Source organism: Conger conger, chromosome 7, assembly GCF_963514075.1.
Source record: "Conger conger chromosome 7, fConCon1.1, whole genome shotgun sequence".
NCBI classification, from domain to species: Eukaryota; Metazoa; Chordata; class Actinopteri; order Anguilliformes; family Congridae; genus Conger; species Conger conger.
In genome coordinates, this window is record NC_083766.1 from 14,827,318 (window position 1) to 14,847,967 (window position 20,650).

At 39.6% G+C, this 20,650-nt stretch overlaps 1 protein-coding gene across 2 annotated transcripts in view; it reads right to left on the reverse strand.

Annotated features, from left to right (window-relative positions):
- LOC133133634 (diacylglycerol kinase delta-like) overlaps positions 1-12,200 on the reverse strand; it is a 56,563-nt gene extending 44,363 nt beyond the window's left edge. For both annotated transcript variants that reach the window (XM_061249742.1, XM_061249741.1), the window contains exons 1-2: positions 11,865-12,200; positions 7,789-8,033 (exon numbers count right to left, since the gene is read on the reverse strand). In XM_061249742.1, coding sequence (XP_061105726.1) covers positions 7,789-7,977 — 189 coding nt within the window. In that variant the 5' untranslated portion in view covers positions 7,978-8,033; positions 11,865-12,200. The remainder of the gene's footprint in view (positions 1-7,788; positions 8,034-11,864) is intronic.
- Between the last annotated feature and the right edge of the window lie 8,450 nt (positions 12,201-20,650).

Sequence of the window (20,650 nt, forward strand, 5' to 3'; positions counted from 1 at the left end):
ATTCTTGTGAGTGAAGCTGCTTTGTGTGCTGGCTCTCTATAATCTACATGGTGAGGGGTCTCAGTCTTGGGTCTGAAGTGATCAATCTCCATTACTGAAGAGATTGGAGTAATAGTGACACACAAACTTCAGCAATTTTTCCTCTACATCTAAACCATCACAGCATACCTCTGCTCCACTGCAACTGCCCACTCAAGGTAACCTTCACTAGAAAGCTGATCACAGAATACATTTATCCTCATTACAAAGAAACCACACTGACCCTTAACCGACCCTTTCTAATGGAGAGATATTTTAGTTTAAATCATTCAGACCAAAAGCAATTTTTGGTTCTCATAAACGGTCCGTCAACTGAATAATTTGAAACCAGAATTTAAGGACTATAAACACAGGCAGAGGATGAGTGAACTTGTCAGTGAGTGAACACCTTTAAACCCCCAAAAAGCAAGTGAGGTAAAAAACAACAACTCTCCAGTGGGAAGAAAAAGACTGAAACGGTAGCGAGACAAAAAAGGGGGAGCACGTCCTCTTCTGGCCGGCTCGACGTACAGTTGAGATAGAATGGATGTAACACAAATGCAATAAGGGAACTATCACAGCAAATAAGCGAATGCGCATAGCAGGTAACAGTTGGTATTAAAATAGCGGGTAAAGTCAAAAGTCCAAATTAAGAGGTGTATAATGTTGCAGGGTGATTCATCTGGGGCTCCCGGTTGCATCAAGGCATGGCCTTCAACCAGTTGAGAGTCAGGGCTGTAGTGGGCCGTGAACTCTGGGAGAGGGACAGATAATGAGTCAGACAGGGCCCTGAAGCTGGCTGGAGGCAGGGGGCTAAGTTCATCAGAAAAATGTAATAACTGGCATGATGACATTCATGGGTTTGGGTTTACTTATTTATTAGATGATAATCTGCCAATTCCAGCAGTGTGCGGTGTCCATCTTGACATATAGCTGAGTCCGAAAGAAAAAAATAGAGCTGCCTTCTCTGAAAACCCAAAGCATCCACCATGAATAATTCACACTCGGGCCATCTTAATACATAATGGGCCCAGGTTTTCCCAGCAGCCCTGTGTATTGGGTTACATCACTAGAAACCTGATGGATGCTGGGATGAGTCTCACACTGAACCTCCACATAGAGAATCAATAGGGATGGAGATGGGCTTTGCTTTTCAGACCTTAGACATTGTGGGAGAAGTGCACTTATTATAGCATTAGAGAGGATCGGTAGTGCAGGCTTGTGCAACTTCTTTTCCTTAATCATCAAAAATGCCAACAGACAACAGATATCTTGCATTTAAGAATGTCCTCTCTGTGGTTATCATGAGACTATCTAAGATGCCAGATCACCGGACTAAAGAGCTCTGGTCATCACTGGCTCTGTGAGCACGGCACTCATGCTTATGTGGACTACACCACATGCCTAGAACAGGAGAATCTACCTCCCTAATGGCATCATAAGCCGACTGTATCGTGCTTTGACCTTCACAATATTGACCCAAAGTTATCTGAGAAGTCTGCATTACTGAACAGCTATGAACATTACTCATTATTCCTCATCTTCAGCCTCAGCTATGTGCTGTAATAGTACCACACTTCAGTACCCAGAGTATTGTCCTTTGGGTTTAAACACTCGAATATACGCACTGGAATGAGGGACACAATCAGTACTGGAGACGTTTTTGTCTCAAAATCCTAGGCTCACAAATAGCTGCCGTTCACTTCTTCAATTGGCAGAACACCACTGCGGCCCTATTCCATGCTGTTCACACAAATTGGACCCATATTTCTTAGGTGAAGGCATAGTTTGTTACTGCCAAAAACTGAGCTCTGAGGCCAGAACTTTAAGTCGATATTTAATTTAACACTAGACAGGTATAAAAACCAGCAGAGGGAAACGGAGCCCTTTGGCCTAACACTGTGGCACTAAAAATGGCATCACAATGGCCACTGAAGCAAAGCACTGTTAAAACACCAAAAGGCCGAAACGCATATGGTGAAGTTTAACTGATTCAAATGTACTGCATAATTTAGCAAATTAATTAATTTAATATTTAAAAAAGATATTACAAGAGCAATATAATAGTCCCTGCAATACCGTCCAGTTACAGTTTTTTAAAGCCATCTACTTGTACGCCATGAAAAACACCAAGTCACGGATAATGAGCTTATTTATAGCAAAAGGCTAATATATTATCATTACACAACATTAATCATAGCAGAAAGAGAGAACATCACGTTGACGAGTTGAATCCTTTCATTTCTTTCTTGCTGAAAAATTATAATGACATGACTAATAACTCCCATTGTGAACCTCAAAGATGTTAGTTTTCTGATATTGTACACTCAAAATGAGCTAATCTGACAGGCTCAGAACCGAAACTGAAGTTTTCTTTTGGTTGGCTAGGTGGCACATTGAGCCTGTGCATGTATTTGCCCTGCAGTGATGAACCCAGCAGTGCAGAATTACATCCAGACCAGGGCCAGATCTAGGGGGCAGGGCCCAATGCCAGTGGTGCTCCTTCTCCAAAATTAGGAATTACATGGCTACAGCAGAGAAGTGAGCCTTCGAAGGAAATCAAAATGGAATCTTTAGAGAAGACGGACAGGGCAGAAAAAGTTGCCAACTTGGCTTTATGCAGTCGCAACAATACTGTGTGACCACTAACTAACATTACAGCAGGCTTCAGCTGTAGCTTTAGAGATATATCACTAACATCTACTGTATGCTCAACTGCTGTCATTCTGGACCTGGAATCGTTCAACACACCTCAATCTACAGTGCAAACTTACAAAAATGTTTAGAATGGAACTGACGATGAGGTGTGGAACCTACTTCACTGCTATAACTGGACGCTGGATACTCACATTTGCCACAGTTATATGCAATATGTGTCCCCTCAGTTGTGTTAGTGTTATACATTGTGTTTTGTCTTCATCATTCAAGAAAAGGTAGTTCAATTTAAATTCCATGGCCATAGTGATAGGTTGTCAATTTAAACCTGTTTGATGGATTTCCTATATCTGGATGCGTGATGTGGTCAGTGTTTAACACCTCAAAATGGCCTAGGTCAACAGGCCAAGCATCGCACTAACAGGGGTTTGATTTTCACCAGGGGTTGTCGTTGGGTTTGCTTCATCAAATTCTGGCCAGTAGCTACCTCAGACATACATATACCCACTTATGTATTCTATTGCATATTAATTTAGTTAATCGTAGATTACTCAGCTTACTAATATATTCCACCTGTTTGCTACCTAATTTTATTGTACTAATTGGATTGTTTTTGCAGGTATATGACACTGCCCTTCCTTTGCCCTTCTCTGCCACTTAATTATTTTCTATTGCTCGCTACATATGCCGTTTCTATGTCCTATAGACCACCTCTCCAGGGGAATTACAAGTGATTACAGATGCAGCTGTGCAGCTGGCCAGTGACGTTTCCCCACCAATATACCAAGACGTCATATAACATTTAAAGAAAGGACTAGGTATAATTGCCTAGCAACCTGACATGTAGCCAACTGCTGCAATATCGACTGATACTATCCTGACCAATCAAAGTAACACAATTTAAATATCTGTTTACAGGCTTTGTATAAAAACTCACTGTAACATCTCAAAGATGACTAGAAAAGAAAAATAATCCAGTTCCTGTGATCCAGCACCTTGCACAATGTTGTTGGTGTGTGTTTGTTTTGGTGTGCATTTGTTTTCTCTGTTAACATCATCTATGAGATCATTAGTATCCTGAGAAGAACCATCAGGCAGACATCAACTTTCTGCAGTTGATGCCTGCTGCAATCTCATCCACTTGTCCCTCCTAGTCGTTCAAATGTTACTGGCTTCCCTCACTTTCCTTACTATGATTTAAGAACTCAATTTGATTTAGTAAATAAGATAACTAGATCATTCTCAAGCCTCTTGTGCAAAACCCAGAATGCATTTCAGCCCCCCATATCCAGTGGACAAACAAAATATAAACATGTTAACTGAGTGAGTAGAGTTCATAAAATGAAAATTCAGTTTCAAAAATTATTCAAACAGTTCACCTCAGAAAGCTGTAGATATACTGTATATCCTAAGCTGCTTTGTTTTTCAATTTTGGAATTTATCTATTTTAGCCGAGTGCTGCCTTAAGCTAACAGCTGGTGGTGGCATTACTTGCTTTACACTCTGTTCTGTGGTCTGGAGGAAAAAAGACTGCAGTGAGGAAGTACAATGGGTTTCAAATACTATTTTAAGACATATCACCATTTTGAACAATTTAAGATTTTTAACTGAATCTTTGAACAAGCAAACCTACAATAGAGCCTATATGGAGGTCTAACTGCTACATGCTGCCCTGCTGTGATATTTTACTGTAACCTGCCCCCTTTCTTACGTATTGTGTGCAGTGCTCAGTCTATGTCAATATGAACCATGCCTCATTCATCCTGTAGCACAATTGTAAAGAACCGTATAACTACTCCAAGGCCCTCAAAGAGCTTCCTAAGCATCCTTCCACCCCACACATAAATGCATGCATCAAATGGATTGCTCAGCTGCTTATTTTTAATAGGTCGTAATTGAAAGATTAATGTAGCCTAATTTAATTTGGCCAAAAAAAAAAAGAAAAGAAAAAATGAACAACAGTCATTTCCATTGGTGCAATATGAAACCAATATACACTCGGTGATCACTTTATTAGGTAGACATGTACACCAGCTTATTAATGCAAATATTTAATCTGCCAATTATGTGGCAGCAACTAAATGCATAAAAGCAGGCAGATGTGGTCAAGAGGTTCATCTGTTTTTCAGACCAAATGTCAGAATGGGGAAGAAATCTGTTCTAAGTGACTTGGAAATGACTGTTGGTGCCAGAAAGGGTGGTTTGAGTATCTCAGACACTGCTGATCTCCTGTGGTTTTCATGCACAACAGTCTCTAGAGTTTGCAGAGAATGGTTCGAAAAACAAAAAACTTGCAGTGAGCGGCAGTTCTGCGGGCAAAAACGCATTGTTAATGAGAAGGGAGAACAGCTAGACTGGTCGAAGCTGACAGGAAGTTGACAGTAAAGCAAATAACCAGGCATTACAACAGTGATAGGTCAAACCTCCAAGTGGATAGGCTATAGCAGCAGAAGACTCAAGTCTTATAAATATCTAATAAAGTGAGTGCATGTGATATAATACAATGTATGAATAAGATAACATGATAGATATCAATCAATTGAATCACCCGGAACACTTAAGGCCTGAAGAAATCAAACAGGAGAAATTGCAAAAGGAATAGCAGGGTATCAGATGATAGAGGGGAATGCTGAAAAGAGCCAAGATAGAAGCAAGATTGAAGGATCTGCAATCATTACATTACATTGTTGGCTTTTGGCAGTCGCTCTTATCCAGAGCGACGTACAGTTGATTAGTAGGAGACAATCCTCCCCAGGAGCAATGCAGGGTTAAGAGCCTTGCTCAAGGGCCCAACGGCTGTGCGGATGTTATTGTGGCTACACTGGGATTCGAACCAACGACCTTGCCTGTCCCAGTCATTTACCTTAACCACTACGCTACAATCAATATGAACTACAACATGAATCCAAGGAAAATGGGTGATGATGTACTGTAACATGAGAGAAGTGACAGGAAGATGCAGGTCAGGCTACAGCAGAGTGTATCAGCCCAATATAAGAAAGCACACAAAGTATACGAATGGCCAGTAAGTATAGGTCTATTTCCACAAGTAACAATACTATGACAATAAAACTGACATAACCACAAGCGGTAATTAATAGGGTCGAGCATGGTCAACATGAGGCAAGTAAGAACTGTCAAGCTGTAAGGACACACATCTGATGAAGGGTACAAATATTTTCAGTCTCTGTCCCAAAATTTTACATGACATTCCCTAGTTTAGAGGTCAATAAACAGTATGTACATATAAGATTCATGAAGACCAGCCATTGTCACATGCGCAATGAAGGCTGACTGTTAAAAATATAGGCGGCCAATTACTTTATCATTGCACAGCCAATTGGGGGCTGACACAAAGCCATAGCATACAAAGATTCAGTAAGATTGGTAAAGAAATTGGGGAGTTAAGAGGCATGTATTTATATTCCTTTTACAGTGCCATCTACACTAGGCCGAACCTACACAGAAATGTTCATACTGCGCCAGATGCTACTATTGCACGTGTTCGCCAAGTTTCATGATGATCGGACAAAGTATTCATAAGTTACAATTGTTTAGTAAAAATGGCCATGCCCACAATGATGATTGACATGTCATGGAAAAACTGTTTGGAGCATCAAAAAATCCTGAGTTAATTGAGGCATGCTCCATGTGAAATATGGTGAAGACCGTATCACGTTTGTAGGCAAAAAAGATTCTAAATCAAAATCTCTGATGTTGTTTCTTGAGGCTTAGCTATTAATCTGAAGGTGTAGGATCTAATGATGTAAGTTATAGGATTTCCAACTAACCATAGCCAAACATACACACTTTAAAACCTGCCCATTTGCCAACAGACTCCCAAATTTTATGTGGTAGTACCAAGTCAAGACTTCAAGATTCTCACCAAGTTTCGTGGTGATCGGACAAAGTAATAATGAGATGATACCAAAAACACTTCATCGAGCATCGAGAGTTATTTGATCAGATGGATGATTACTCACTACTCGCCCGCCAAAACACCACTTCCAGCATCAACTTAGTTTGTTAAACACGCCCCCATCTGCTTTGCCTCATGGTGGTACAGCTGCTGACAAATGGTCTTTTATGGGTTTAGGTTATAATTTTATAGATCATATTTTTATGACATCTGAATGTATTCTGAATTTATTCTAGGTTAGCAAGTTAACTAGCACTAGCATTTTAGTGATGTTGTACTGTAGCTGGAATCACTGGTCTACGAATGTTGTTTGTCTCATATTAATCAGGTGACTGCACTTATGTTCCTGGATACGTTCCTGTTAAATAAATGTAATTTAGTGTAATGCACAGGGTGAGGGTGTATTAATGCTTCTTGCACAACACAACAATTGGATATCCCGTCCTTTGGAATCAGGAGAGCAAAATGGTAACCATCAGAACCAGCCAATGGCAGGCAATTATCACTGATCCCAGGGCTGATGTAAGACACACCTCAGACAAGATTCTTTAAACATTCCCCCAAGCATGAGCTTGTGGCCACTACTGCCAGAACTACTAATTAATTAAATCATCCTCTTTCACTGCAGTAATTTATTAACATTAATACGGAACCAAAAGCAAATGTAAATGACAGCAACAGCAATGACTATGATGACAGGGACAGTTGTAACAATGATACATAAATTATCCTTGCACAGGGGATCTGGGTTTGACTTAATTGCCATGTGAATGAAACCCGATAACTCTACTCCCCGCCGAATTAATTAAACAGATTAGTGGACACTTCGGGGATTAGATTCCAGAGCACTGTGCTTAACCTTGACTAAATTCATTAGACAGCCCAGCACATGGTCTCATGTTTAAATGTTCCATATTTATAATGCAGAATGGGAGGAAACAAATTAAACTACAGCTATAAATGGACAATGGATAGATTCCAACATTTGCCTCTACCTTTTCCAGATAAAGAGTGTTATTCATTGCAAACACAGTTCAGGAGTTATATAGATAATATTATTAATATGATCTATATAAATATTTCAACAAATTTGAGGACAAGTCTGAATGGAATACAGGAAATAGAAGAAATGCTGCAATAATTACAGTAGCAAATCAAGTGTGTTTGAATATTTAATGTTGGACTTGTTCTCTTACCTTTGCGCGAATTTGCCCAGAGGTGGACACTTTTCTGATGAGCTTGTGTGAAGTTTCCTCCTGTTCCCCATCACTGTCAGATGATTCATCGGCAGCTTCTGCCTGTGCTAGTCGGTCTATATCCTGTGCTGGGTGAGTCTCTCTCGGCTCCCGAACGTACAGGACATTAGGGTTCAGTTTTGCAGCCATGGTTGTCAGACCTGAGTCAGCAGTTTCACTGCCTACTCCCGTGGAACAGATTTGCTCTGAAATTATGAAAAACATTCAACATTAGCTAGCATTGAGAAACTTTATTTCACAATAAATATAAATACCTATCTATACTGTTACATTACATTATTGGCATTTGGCAGACGCTCTTATCCAGAGCGACGTACAGTTGATTAGACTAAGCAGGAGACAATCCTCCCCTGGAGCAATGCAGGGTTAAGGGCCTTGCTCAAGGGCCCAACGGCTGTGCGGATCTTATTGTGGCTACACCGGGATCAGATCACAACCACCAACCTTCCGTGTCCTAGTCATTTACCTTAACCACTACGCTACAGGCCGCCCACCCATACTGTTGTTATGGAAAGCAAGCAAGAGATATAATCCTGCTACTTGTATTTGTTTATAATTCATATAAACAAATACAAGTAGCCAGGAAATATACAACTGAGGAATCCATATATACAGTGTATTTGTCACCGGCCAGAACCGGGGATCGCCCCTCTTTGGAGAGACCTGAAAATGGCCGCCCAGAAATACTCCTCATTGAACCTGACAAGAGATTGCGAGGATCTGCAGAGAAGAACAGGTGTGCTGTAATCACTGCCAGAAGTGCTAAGAAAAGGGTTTGAATTGACTGAATGTGACATTTCAGATGAATACATGAATACAATGAATACATTTGCAAACATTTCTAAAAACCTGATTTGTCATTATAAGGTATTGTGTGTAGATGAATGTGGGTGGAAAGTAATTTAATCCACTTTAGAATAACGCTGTATATCATAACAACATGTTAAATAAATGAAGGCGTTTCAATACTTTTTGAATGCACTGTAGAATGTAAATAATGACTTGCTGAGAGTAGAGTGCCTGTGTGTGTGTGTGTATTACCTATTTTTTGTTAGCTGTCCAGACCTATAAAATGTAAAAAGTATAAATGTCCAAATGATGAAATGTCCAAACTTGTGATTAGTGATAGACTTTTAATGTCTAATTTACTCATTAATGAAAATGCAGTTTCATATTCATATATTGACCATTATCTGTGTATAACAGCATTTCAAATGCCTGCTGAAACAGAAAAGGCAACCACAACTAAACACAGTCTATCATGGTGCATTACCTTCATAAGTAGCCATGTACAGCCAACAGCATGTACAGCGCCCTCCATAATGTTTGGGACAAAGACCCATCATTTATTATTTGCCTCTGTACTTATAATTAAGCACATTGTCAGATTTTAACAAAGGGCATTTTTATACATTTTGGTTTCACCATGTAGAAATTACAGCAGTGTTTATACATAGTCCCTTCATTTCAGGGTACCATAATGTTTGGGACACAGTAATGTTAAGCAAATGAAAATAGTCATGTTTAGTATTGTGTTGCATATCCTTTGCATGCCATGACTTTCTGATGTCTGTGACCCGTCAACATCATCACAGTCTGGATATCTTATTTCAGGTTGTCCTACAGGTGATACTAATACTCTGATACTAATCTGATAATGTGCACTTTAACCACATGTAATCTTTTTTTATTACAAATCTCAAATTGTGGAGTACAGAGGCAAATACATAAATGATGGGTCTTTGTCCCATAATGGAGGGCAATGTATCTGTCAGCGATTAATGTGCTATATGTAATCACATGACGATTACGATAACTGCTTACCATTTAATTGCATGGAAACTTAAATAATTGGTAATGCAGAGAACATTACCGTACCATAGTGTAAGTACAAGAAAGTGTTCAGTAACTAGTCTTGAGTATTGGCTTTTGATTGCCTCTAGACTCTGCTATTGTCATTTGTCAACCTGAGGACCAGAGTTGTACAATTGTTAGTCAAAAAAGCCGATATGAGGCTGAGAAATAAAAAGAACAGCCAGAGACATAGGCCAAACAACAGTCTTGCAAAAATAAACTGTTTGGAACATCATTAAGAAGCACTGGTGAGTTCTTGCCATACTGAAAACAAAAAGAACAAAACAAAAAAAATCTGTCCCAACAGATCAAATGCCTCCAAACTATTACTTTTGGTCCCCTAAATGGGGGGACTATGTATAAAAAGGATGTAATTCTTGCACAGATCAAATTAAAGCAATGAGTCAGCCAATAAAATATGTTATGCAGTGTTGGAAAAATGCAGTTGTATGATAGCACTCTCTTTTTCTGGTGAACAGAATGTTGTGAAATCTTGGTGCAACTAACTCCAAGTAGTTCATTTATCCAGTCCTAACCAACACAGTGATGGCAGGATACTTTGGGTTCACAAATGAACACAAGTGATACAGAGCATTTTGTGCATTTCATTACGCTTAACAAGCAAAGGTAAATCCCCTGCACAAAGCTACAAAGCTACAGCCTGGTGACTGTACATTATAGCTACTACAGTTCTACAGATTGGTGTATATATAAGTATTGTAACATTCCACAAAGAACCATGCAAAATGTAGCTCAAACTGTACACACTACAACCATGTTAGGTTCAGCTAACAGTTCCCATGGTTCCCTGGGTGTCACATGCAGCAGTGCAGATAAGATCCATCTCAATCAGATCTGTTGGCTTACTTCCTAGTTTAAATATAATTCTGTATCTGCCGTGCATTATCTGAACAAATATCCAGACAACACTGCGCACCTGTCAAACCCTAAAACTACAGAATACTTACGCTTTCAGAAATATCCTCAATATTAAATACAGACAGAGTTCTGACATCTTATTTCTGCTTTTGATGGACCAAATGAAGACTGATCATTTTAGTCCACGTGCTCAGGTGAGGGGTCAGGGTCAATCATCACTACCTCTCCTCTCAGTAACCCCACCCGCTGCCCAAAGTCATCTGGAGAGTTTGTAAAGTCATTTATTTTCCTTAATTTAATTTGCTGCATCTCATTCTGTAGCTGTAAGTAGGCTACATGATGGACTGGTTAGGCTACTTGCTGGATGCAAAATAAATACTTTGCCGCGTGGGGTTTCCATCGCTTTGACCAAACATACAGTTACCCAATAGCAACAAGAGGCTAAAAGATAATATTTTACAACATAATTTATTTGATTTGTCGTCAACCAAGCAGCTCAATCAATCTTAACTGGCTTAAATGTACTGTTGAAAGAAAACCATGTTTAGAAATCAGTTGAATGAGTGGCAAATAGCCTACACAAATCCTTAGATACACAATGCTGAGTAATTAAACTGCATTGTAAGATGCCTAAAACAATTACCGTACGCCATTATCAATTGCCAAAGCCGTCGGCGAATATAATTCATATTGTGTGCATTTCTATAGAACAAAATGCTTTCCGAATTCTGAGACAGTTAATTGGACAGCAGTGTTGCATTTCTGTCTATGTTCCATTGATATTGGTAGCTGACTTCCATAACGGACCTTCCACAGCTACAATATAATATCCACTTCAGACTATATAGTCTGTTTATCACCTGCCATCTATGACAAATCATGGTGTGATTAACGTATCGTTCGGATGCAAAATGTTATTTTTTATGTAAGCACGTTATCCTTGTTTTGTGCCACGACATACACTTTGATGAACACAGAGCATAATAAAGAAGAGCCAATGTCAAAACAGACAGCCGCGTGCGAAGGTGCGCTCCAAGCCTCACATACAAGCAGAACGACTTCTGATTAGGGTGACGAAATTAAATTTGCTGCATCTCATTCTGTAGCTGTAAGTAGGCTACATGAGGGACGGGTTAGGCTACTTAGTGGATACAAAATAAATACTTTCACGCGTGGGGTTTCCATCGCTTTGACCAAACATACAGTTACCGAATAGCAACAAGAGGATAAAAGATAATATATTACAACATAATTTAAACTAAAATAGGTTAACCAACGTTTACCTCGTTGACGATATCTCCCTCTGCACTGTAGCCGTCAATGTTGATTTCAAGTGCGGCACTGGTGAATGCGAGTCAAGTCAATATTCTCGCACACAAACGCTAAGAGTGGAGTCCGAGGAAGGGGAGGGTGATTGTTTGAATGTATGCAGACGAGTCGTTCTTGAGTCCACGGAGCATAAATAGAAATGCAATATCCTCAACCAGTTAAATACGGCAAAATGTTTCATTTAGACATATAAATTGTTACGGAAAGTCAATTAATATGTAGCCCGTTCGATGAATTTGCGCACATTCATCAATCCCTTTACCTATTTGAATGATGAGCCCTCGACAGGTGGTTACATCATTCGGACGTAAAATGATCTGGCCGTTCAGCTAGCAGGAGGAAGAGAAACCACTGACTCCGGCGCGCACGTTCGCGTGTTTTCCGCAAGATTATCGAGTACTATTCGGCATGGTGTCAGCACGTAGGTACACTATTGAAGTGTATTCAGTTGCATTTGGTGTACTGGTAAGGGGGTATCAGCTTTGCATCTCGCATTTTATGTTTTATAAAGCCTATAATTGTCATAACCAAATGTAACTTAAAAAAAAATGAAATTCTGCTGCTGTTGATTCAGTGAATAGCGTGGCCTTGTTGAAAATAATGTAAACACTGTAAAAAAAAAACGGTCTAGCTACTCTTTAATTTATTTGCGAAATACACTCCGTGAGTTATTACGTATTTAGACTTAATATTTAGACTTATTGGTCTTCTGCTGTTGTAGCCTATCCACTTAGACGTTTGACGCGTTTGTGTGTTCAGAGATGCTCTTCGGCATACTACTGTTGTAATCTGTGGTTATTTGTGTTACTGTCAGCTTTCTGTCAGCTCAGACCAGTCTGGCCCTTCTCCTCTAACCCCTCTCATTACCATGGCTTTTTTCCCCACAGAACTGCTGCTCATTGGATGGACTGTTGTGCGTGAAAATCCCAGGAGATTTTCATACCACCCTGTGTGGCACCAACAATCATTCCATGGTCAAAGTCACTTAGATCACATTTTGTCTGAGAAATAGTTAAACCTCTTGACCATGTCTGCATGCATTTATGCATTTAGTTGCTGTCACATGATTGGCTGATTAAATATTTGCATTAACATCTTACTTTTAGTTTTGAAGTTTTAAATACATATATGCTACCGTACAAAACCGTGTGGGGTCACCTTGTCTTTTTCTGATTTATTTATTTATTTTCTTCTGTTTGTAATCAAGCAATTAATACGTGGTCAGAGCTTTTATTAGAGGGTATTTTTTTGTACATTTTGTATTCAATAAATGTGTTTTGACCATGTAGGAATTGTTCGATGGCAAACAGAGAAAATAAAATATTAAATCAGAAACTGCAGAAAAAGACAAGGTGAATCCCAAACTTTTCATCGGTAGTGTACACGTACCATGACAGAAAGTGCACCTTTGACTTTTAAAATGACTGATGTGAACAAATATGCTGTAGGGATTAAATATTCCCAAAATAAAAGCTCTAACATTGTATCCTATAAATCTGCAATGATATATTTGGACAGCAGTGACCAAGAGCCTGATTGCTATACCTTTAACCCATATTATTGATTTAACAATGAAATCTAACAATTCTTATTTATGAACTAAAATGTCCTTGTTCTTGAAAATGACATTTTATCTTTAGCAAGCTTTTTCATATCAAAGTATTTGTAAAATAATTCATCAAAGTTCTTTGTAAATCTTTGTATTATGATACTGTTTTTTTCTGCCTGCTACATGTAGCTACAGTTCACACAGTGCAGTTCTGCATGCGCAGGCCTTACCTTCCTTTTAACCGTGTCCTAAGGTCATTGCTGCATTTGGTTTTCACATGTGTAAATAATTGCAGTTCTTTTAGTTTTAGTTACAAGTTCGTCAACCGGTTTTAGTTTTGTCACAGATGATTTATAAACTGCCTTTGTTGAATCAACTCACATGATACCCAGTAGTGTGTACAAAACTGAAGTATCCATTTCACATTGTGAAAATCTAAAAACTGCACTGGCATTAGTTTAAAGGGACTAACACCAAACAGCAGGATGATAAGGCAAGGCCCATATTCAACCGCACCCATGCCCTGGCAGTACCCGCTAGATTAATAGTTTTGAGCACAGTGGTGGTCAAACACACACACAGTCTGCCTGTTATGCAGAATTACTAGTACAACACAAGAGGGGATGCTCTTAGACTGTAACGGGTGACCTATTGTCACCATCTATTCTGGCCTTTCCTTTGAATTAAATCAGGCTATAATTACAGCAAAGGCAGTTTTTCATGCAATGGCTATGCACTGTCTTCAACACATTACAGTAAAACATACTCCAGAAAGGTAGATGGTGATTACCAGTTCTTTGATCAGGAAAATGATCATTACATTACATTAATGGCATTTGGCAGATGCTCTTATCCAGAGCAAGCTACAGTTGATTAGAATAAGCAGGAGACAATCCTCCCCTGGAGCAATGCAGGATTAAGGGCCTAGCTCAAGGGCCCAACGGCTGTGCGGATCTTATTGTAGCTACTTATTAGAACTACCGACTTGCAGGTCCCAGTCACTTACCTTAACCACTACGCTACAGGCCGTACAGTGATTTGTTGTTGCATCTGTTTTGAGCCACAAATTATTTTATATGTTTATAGCAAGGAGGTCCTGGGTTCGAATCCCCGTCGGCCGGGGCCTCTCTGTACGGAGTTTGCATGTTCTCCCTGTGTCTGTGTGGGTTTCCTCCGGGAACTCCGGTTTCCTCCCACAGTCCAAAGACATGCAGGTTAGGCTGATCGGAGGGTCTAAATTGCCCATAGGTATGAGTGTGTGAGTGAATGGTGTGTGTGCCCTGCGATGGACTGGCGACCTGTCCAGGGTGTATTCCTGCCTTTCGCCCAATGTATGCTGGGATAGGCTCCAGCCCCTTGCAACCCTGTTTAGGATAAGCAGGTTAGGATAATGAATGATGAATGAAATTAACAGCAGTACATCTGTTCACAGCAGTTGTTGTTCAGAGAAAAAAAAATTGTTCAGTTGCCGCAACACAAAAGTTATGTGTTCCCATGCATTTTGGAATAATATTTGAGGTGTGATTCTTAAAATATTTAATGGAAGAATAGCATTTGTGAATATTATATCTGAATATAATATTCTGAATATTATATTTATGGTGTAAAGTGGAGGACAAAGTAAAGACATACATGAAATTAGATTTTGGGCATGCTGACTGGTGTAGGTGGCCATCTACTGTATGACTGCCCTTTGTGAGTGTGTGCAGGGATCACAAAGGATCTTTTTATGTACCGTATTGACAGTGAGATTCCCTTTACTTTCACCAGACAAGATGTCACATCTGAAAGAAGAGTCTGTGTTGTGTGAATATAAAAATAACCTCCTGTTTAAGAGGGAAACTTCATTACATCTGTCAGAAAGCACCACTGCAGACCTTCAGGTGACTATAGGCTACAAACATGACACTGATCCTCTTATTATAATTTTATTTCAATTAATAACAAAATATATATTTTTTTACTGGAGATAAAAGTTTCTATTGTGTGGCTCTTTGCTGCCACCTAGTGATTTTATGTGCTATAGCTGCTGGAATGGTCAGATCATAATGGATGCAACATTCAAGATTCTGGCATCACCTTCTGGGAACTGCAGAGGCCCAAATTCAATTCTCCAATGCCTCCGATCTCATGCGCAACGTCAATAGAATTCTGGAATGGAGGAAAATAATGACCCCTTTCAGTCCAAAGAGTGCCATATGACACTCAAGTGTTACTACCATTAAATGCCAACTCTTCACCTTATGCCTTTGCAAACAATTAGCATGACTGCTATACTATTGTTTTCAGCCCCTATTAAAACCCTACTAAATTCTCAACTTTCGCTATTTTCTCAACAAAAGCCAAAAGCCCTTGGAATTTTGGTGGAGCCACTTCCTCTCATGCGTGGGACTGAAATTGCTAAGGGGATATTTTCATTTGAATTAAATAGGGCCATGCCGGTAACTACCTGAAGGAAACACTTATTGAAAGCAGATGATTTTACACAGTTGTGGTTCCTGGGTTAATTCAGGATTTACTATCCCAATTTGCGCATGATTATGCTTTCTGGGCAGGCCCAGTTGCACATTCTGTTTGGCTACCATGGCTAGAAGAGAGTTCAGTAACCTTGAAAGATGGGAAAGGTTGTTAGTGCATATTTTGCAGAAACTTTAGTGAATAACACTGCTGAACTTAATGATGTTTCATGCAGAAGGTAATGTTGACATTGAACTCTGAGTTAAAGCCATCTTGTGGCAATTGTGAGAGAATGTGCATACTCATGATGTCCAAACATTGTTTTGAATACTTGCAACATGGTAATGTAACAGAGCTTGAATTCTATCTCATTAAAAATGAATAAGATTGATTTTACAGTATAGTGGTTATTCACATTTATAAACATAAATCTACATTTTTATATTGTGCCAGTATTTCTTTCTCTTGATGAAAATAATTATTCTTTGGCCCTGTAAATCTAAACAAGTATTGAAAATACTGTAAAAAATATTATTTCCCTGCTTTCATTTGTAGGTTATCTGTTTTCAAATCAATCAGAAAATGTGATCCACAATACCCTTTTTGCAAGTTATCAGACAACATACTGCTAATCCATATTTAGCACCACCCACTTTCCCAGAACTTCGAAGACCGCAACTAGGTTAAGCCATACATCCTCCAATGACTTTATATAAAAATCTAATGTTTTGTCTGGGGTAGTTCAAAGTAAAAACTGGGCCGAACCAATCTAATCCAAGAGTAGTACAGTGGGAGGAGGAATATCATCCTGGCATAGGGTCTGACCACACTGGTCAAAATCTGTCTTTAGGCCCCACCAAGATCTTTTACTCTTTATTATGCTGCCAGTTTAACAAAATACTTTGAATCAGGAACCCAAACCAAATTCTTGACTCTTAATAAGTTATTTCTTTCCCCTGCAACAATTAGGTGTATACCTTTTACCTCACACTGTAAACCTTGCTCTAAAGTTTAGCTTTTTCTTCATCAGCATAGGCAGACTCTCTCTTTTATCAGCTGAGCCATATTCTTTAAACTTCAACTGGCATAAACATTCAGGTATGTGTTCTCGTATTTGGTTGTTTTTGTGATGGTAGGTGGTAATTGCAGTGGAACTCTGCACACTGCAAATGCCCTGTCGTCTTTCAAATATTGATAGTGTTGCCCGTGTTGTGTTGCAACTCAATAGCCACAGACCTAAAGTGAGCATGCCTGGATTCAACTTGGGCATAACTTTCATAACTGAAGAAATTATATACATCACTCGATTATATAATTGCTTATATCATTTCCACCAGAGATGCTATGCACAAATTGCTTTTTTTCTGGTTATTGCAATTGAGGCAGAGATGACTGAGAGAGTGAGAGATGCACCAGTTAAGATACAGACAACTTGCATGTAGTCCCCTTAAGCTCTTCGCCTTCTTGAAAGAAAGGATTGAGATGGGGGAGTGTACAGTACAGATCGACTTACTATTCCCTATGATTTGCTAATTAATCTAAACTAAATATTATCAGTGCTGTCCTGATATATTTACAGCACTACCATTTAGCATAATATATTGTTTAAATATTGTCTGTATTTTAGACTGTGTTGTCACTGTTGGTTGTTGTAATTGGTAGTCTTGGTAAATAGGGAAAACAAATGACTGAAGGAAAAAGGATTTGTATTGTGAACAAAAACCATCCATATTTATCTGTTAGAATTTTTGCCCCATCAAATACTTTGGGTGCACAACGCCCCTGGTTGATTATCTAGTTATCTGCTCATTCTCTACTGATAAGTGCTGTAAAAGGTAAAGACATGAATGGGCCTGATGTGACTGCTTAATAAAATCATAGCAGAGTAAAAAAACATTAGACTAAGCAGGAGACAATCCTCCTCCGGAGCAATGCAGGGTTAAGGGCCTTGCTCAAAAGCCCAACGGCTGTGCGGATATTATTGTGGCTACACCGGGGCTCAAACCACCGACCTTGTGGGTCCCAGTCATGTACATTAACCACTACACACACTAAACTTGACTCCTCCTTGTTACATTACATTACATTACGTGGCATTTAGCAGCCGCTCTTATCCAGAGCGACGTACAACAAAGTGCAAATCAAACACAAGAACAAGTGCAAAAGTGGACCTAAGAGGACAGTACTGTTCCGAGTCCTAGTGTAAACATACAGAAATTCAGAACCCTTGAAGAGTACAATCAACTTTCAAACTAGCATACCACAGCTGGCAGCTAGAATACAACAATACAACAGCCAATAAAAACAACAATACCTATACAAGTAACGATATCTATACATAAGTGCCATTACGGTCTAAGGCTAATCACAGTGATTGTGAGTTGGGGAGGGAAAGGTGTAGCCTGAAGAGATGGGTCTTCAGTCTGCGCTTGAAGGAGGTCAGAGACTCTGCCGTTCTGACATCCACCGGGAGGTCATTCCACCACCTTGGGACCAGGACAGACAGCAATCGTGAGCGTGACGAGGGAGAGGCGCCAGACGGCACGAAGTGGCAGAACGGAGGGGTCTTGTTGGTGTCCTGAGCAAAGATGGTAAATTATTGGAGCTGTGTTTTTTTTGGAAATGTTTGGACATAATGCAGTTTTGGGAAATGTGTTCACCTGTACACATTTCATTCTTTGCTTTTCTTCGGACCAGAAATCAAGTTTTAAAGAGAATATCCACTCGAAAGACTGGAAAACATGAAATAAAATGCAAAGAATGGCCAATATTATCTCTCATTTGGTTTATGTTTCACATGTTCGGTTCATTTTTACTGGTTTATGTTTACTTATGTTTTGGTATTGTATAATTCAAAGTCGTCACTCTCTTCAACAGATGGCTCTATGGGATTGCTGGCTCTCTGAGTTTGAAGTCTCACTTTCTGAATTGGAAGTTTCCTCATTTATCTTACCATCCAGGGGTTTTGACAGTCCCTGATATGCTTTGAAACAAGGGAAATCAGAACACAAATACATTTCAGCAAATCAACAACCATGAAAACCACACCCCTGGATACTGAGAGCAGTCAGAAGCATGAGCTGGAGAGCCAGCAGTCCTATAGTGGATTTCTCCCCTGTGTTTCCGAATGAAGGTCATAGCCTTGTAAAAAGTAAAGAACCAAAATATATTCTTAATTTGCCATTATCTGCATTCTGAGTTCATGTTGTTTTCAGTGGAGGTTCCTCTGAAGCATGTCTTTACCATTTTCTCAATTGCTTAGATGCATTTCCTGCAACTCTAACTTCATTCTCAAAACTCAATTCCTAAAATGGTAAAACTATTTCTCATAACACAAAGCCACTTGTGCAAAAGACCTACAAATATTAACCACATGGGTCAAAACACATCGCTGTCACCAAATATAGAGCACCTTCTGATCATTGCCCAAACCCTGACATTAAAGTATTTGCATCAAAACCAGACAGACTGTGTACATAGTATTGCAGTCAATAGAAAATATTTATACCGTATTCATCAGTCTCACTGGGCATCCAGGCTCTCCTCCCTGTTAGGCCACAACACCCCATCAACATCATACCTGATGTCTTCCATTTCAGAGAGTAGAGGTAAAAGACTTCCTGTGATGTCCTCACAACCAGCTGGTCTTGTGGCACAATTATACAAGTGGAAAACATATGCGTTGATGGGACAGTCCATGGATTCCACAGTACAGTCGTTTACTCCGGGTTCACTAGCTAAGGTCCACACCAAGTGAACGCAAACAAGGATGTTTTTTGAGAAGGTGTTTACATTACATTACATTACGTGGTATTTAGCGGACGCTCTTATCCAGAGTGACGTACAACAAAGTGCAAATCAAGTGTTTACAAACTGATACAATAAATAATGATGAATCAGTGGTGTGGAGAAGACTTCAGCGAAGGATTCACCATAGGTAAACCTCCACTAGACCCTAGAGTAAAGAGAGGGAGAGAAATAGGTGTGGGGGGTTGGGCGGGTGAGACGAGGAGGAAAGACAACCAACATGTAACTGCTCAATATCAGCAAAACGTAATGAGGTCTGTGGAGTGCTGAGAGCCATCAGTTTCAGAGCCAAAGAGAGATGGCAGGGGATAAATGGCTCTGTGCCAAGGACAGATAAGCTCTCTTGTAAAATGGTGATGCACAGAAGGTCTGTTTAGGGTACAGCTACACAGAGCTGATGATCACTCAAAGGCCCCTGTCCTATCGGTGTCCTGCCAATCTGCAGCTGTGGTCTGTGTAAAATCACCTTGAGGCAAAGAGAGATGGAAGGGATTGAACCATTGTGACATTATTACACATAGCAGTCAGACACGGCTGTAATAGGGTTGCACCCTATGGTTTTCATCTGTGGTTAAATACCTTAAATGTTTTACTCACAGTTAGTGTTGGTAAATGGGTTGTTTGTTTAGCATTTGTTGGTATAGCAAATGGTTTGGTTGTCCCCTTCAATGTTAAGGCAATGTGTCCGTTGGTGCAGTGGTCCACAACAAGCCATGGAATAAAATGGCCTTCTCATAACTGTGATGTTTTAAAAACAAGAACAGAGATGTCATATGGGAATAAATGACTTGTGCAGTTCTAGCATACATTCTGTCACATATTGTTTTCTCTCCCTGCTGTATTTTAGGTTCTAAATGTGGCACATCTACTGTACAATTGAGCTGCTTGAATATGCTACTCCATGCATGAATCATATGTACAACATAT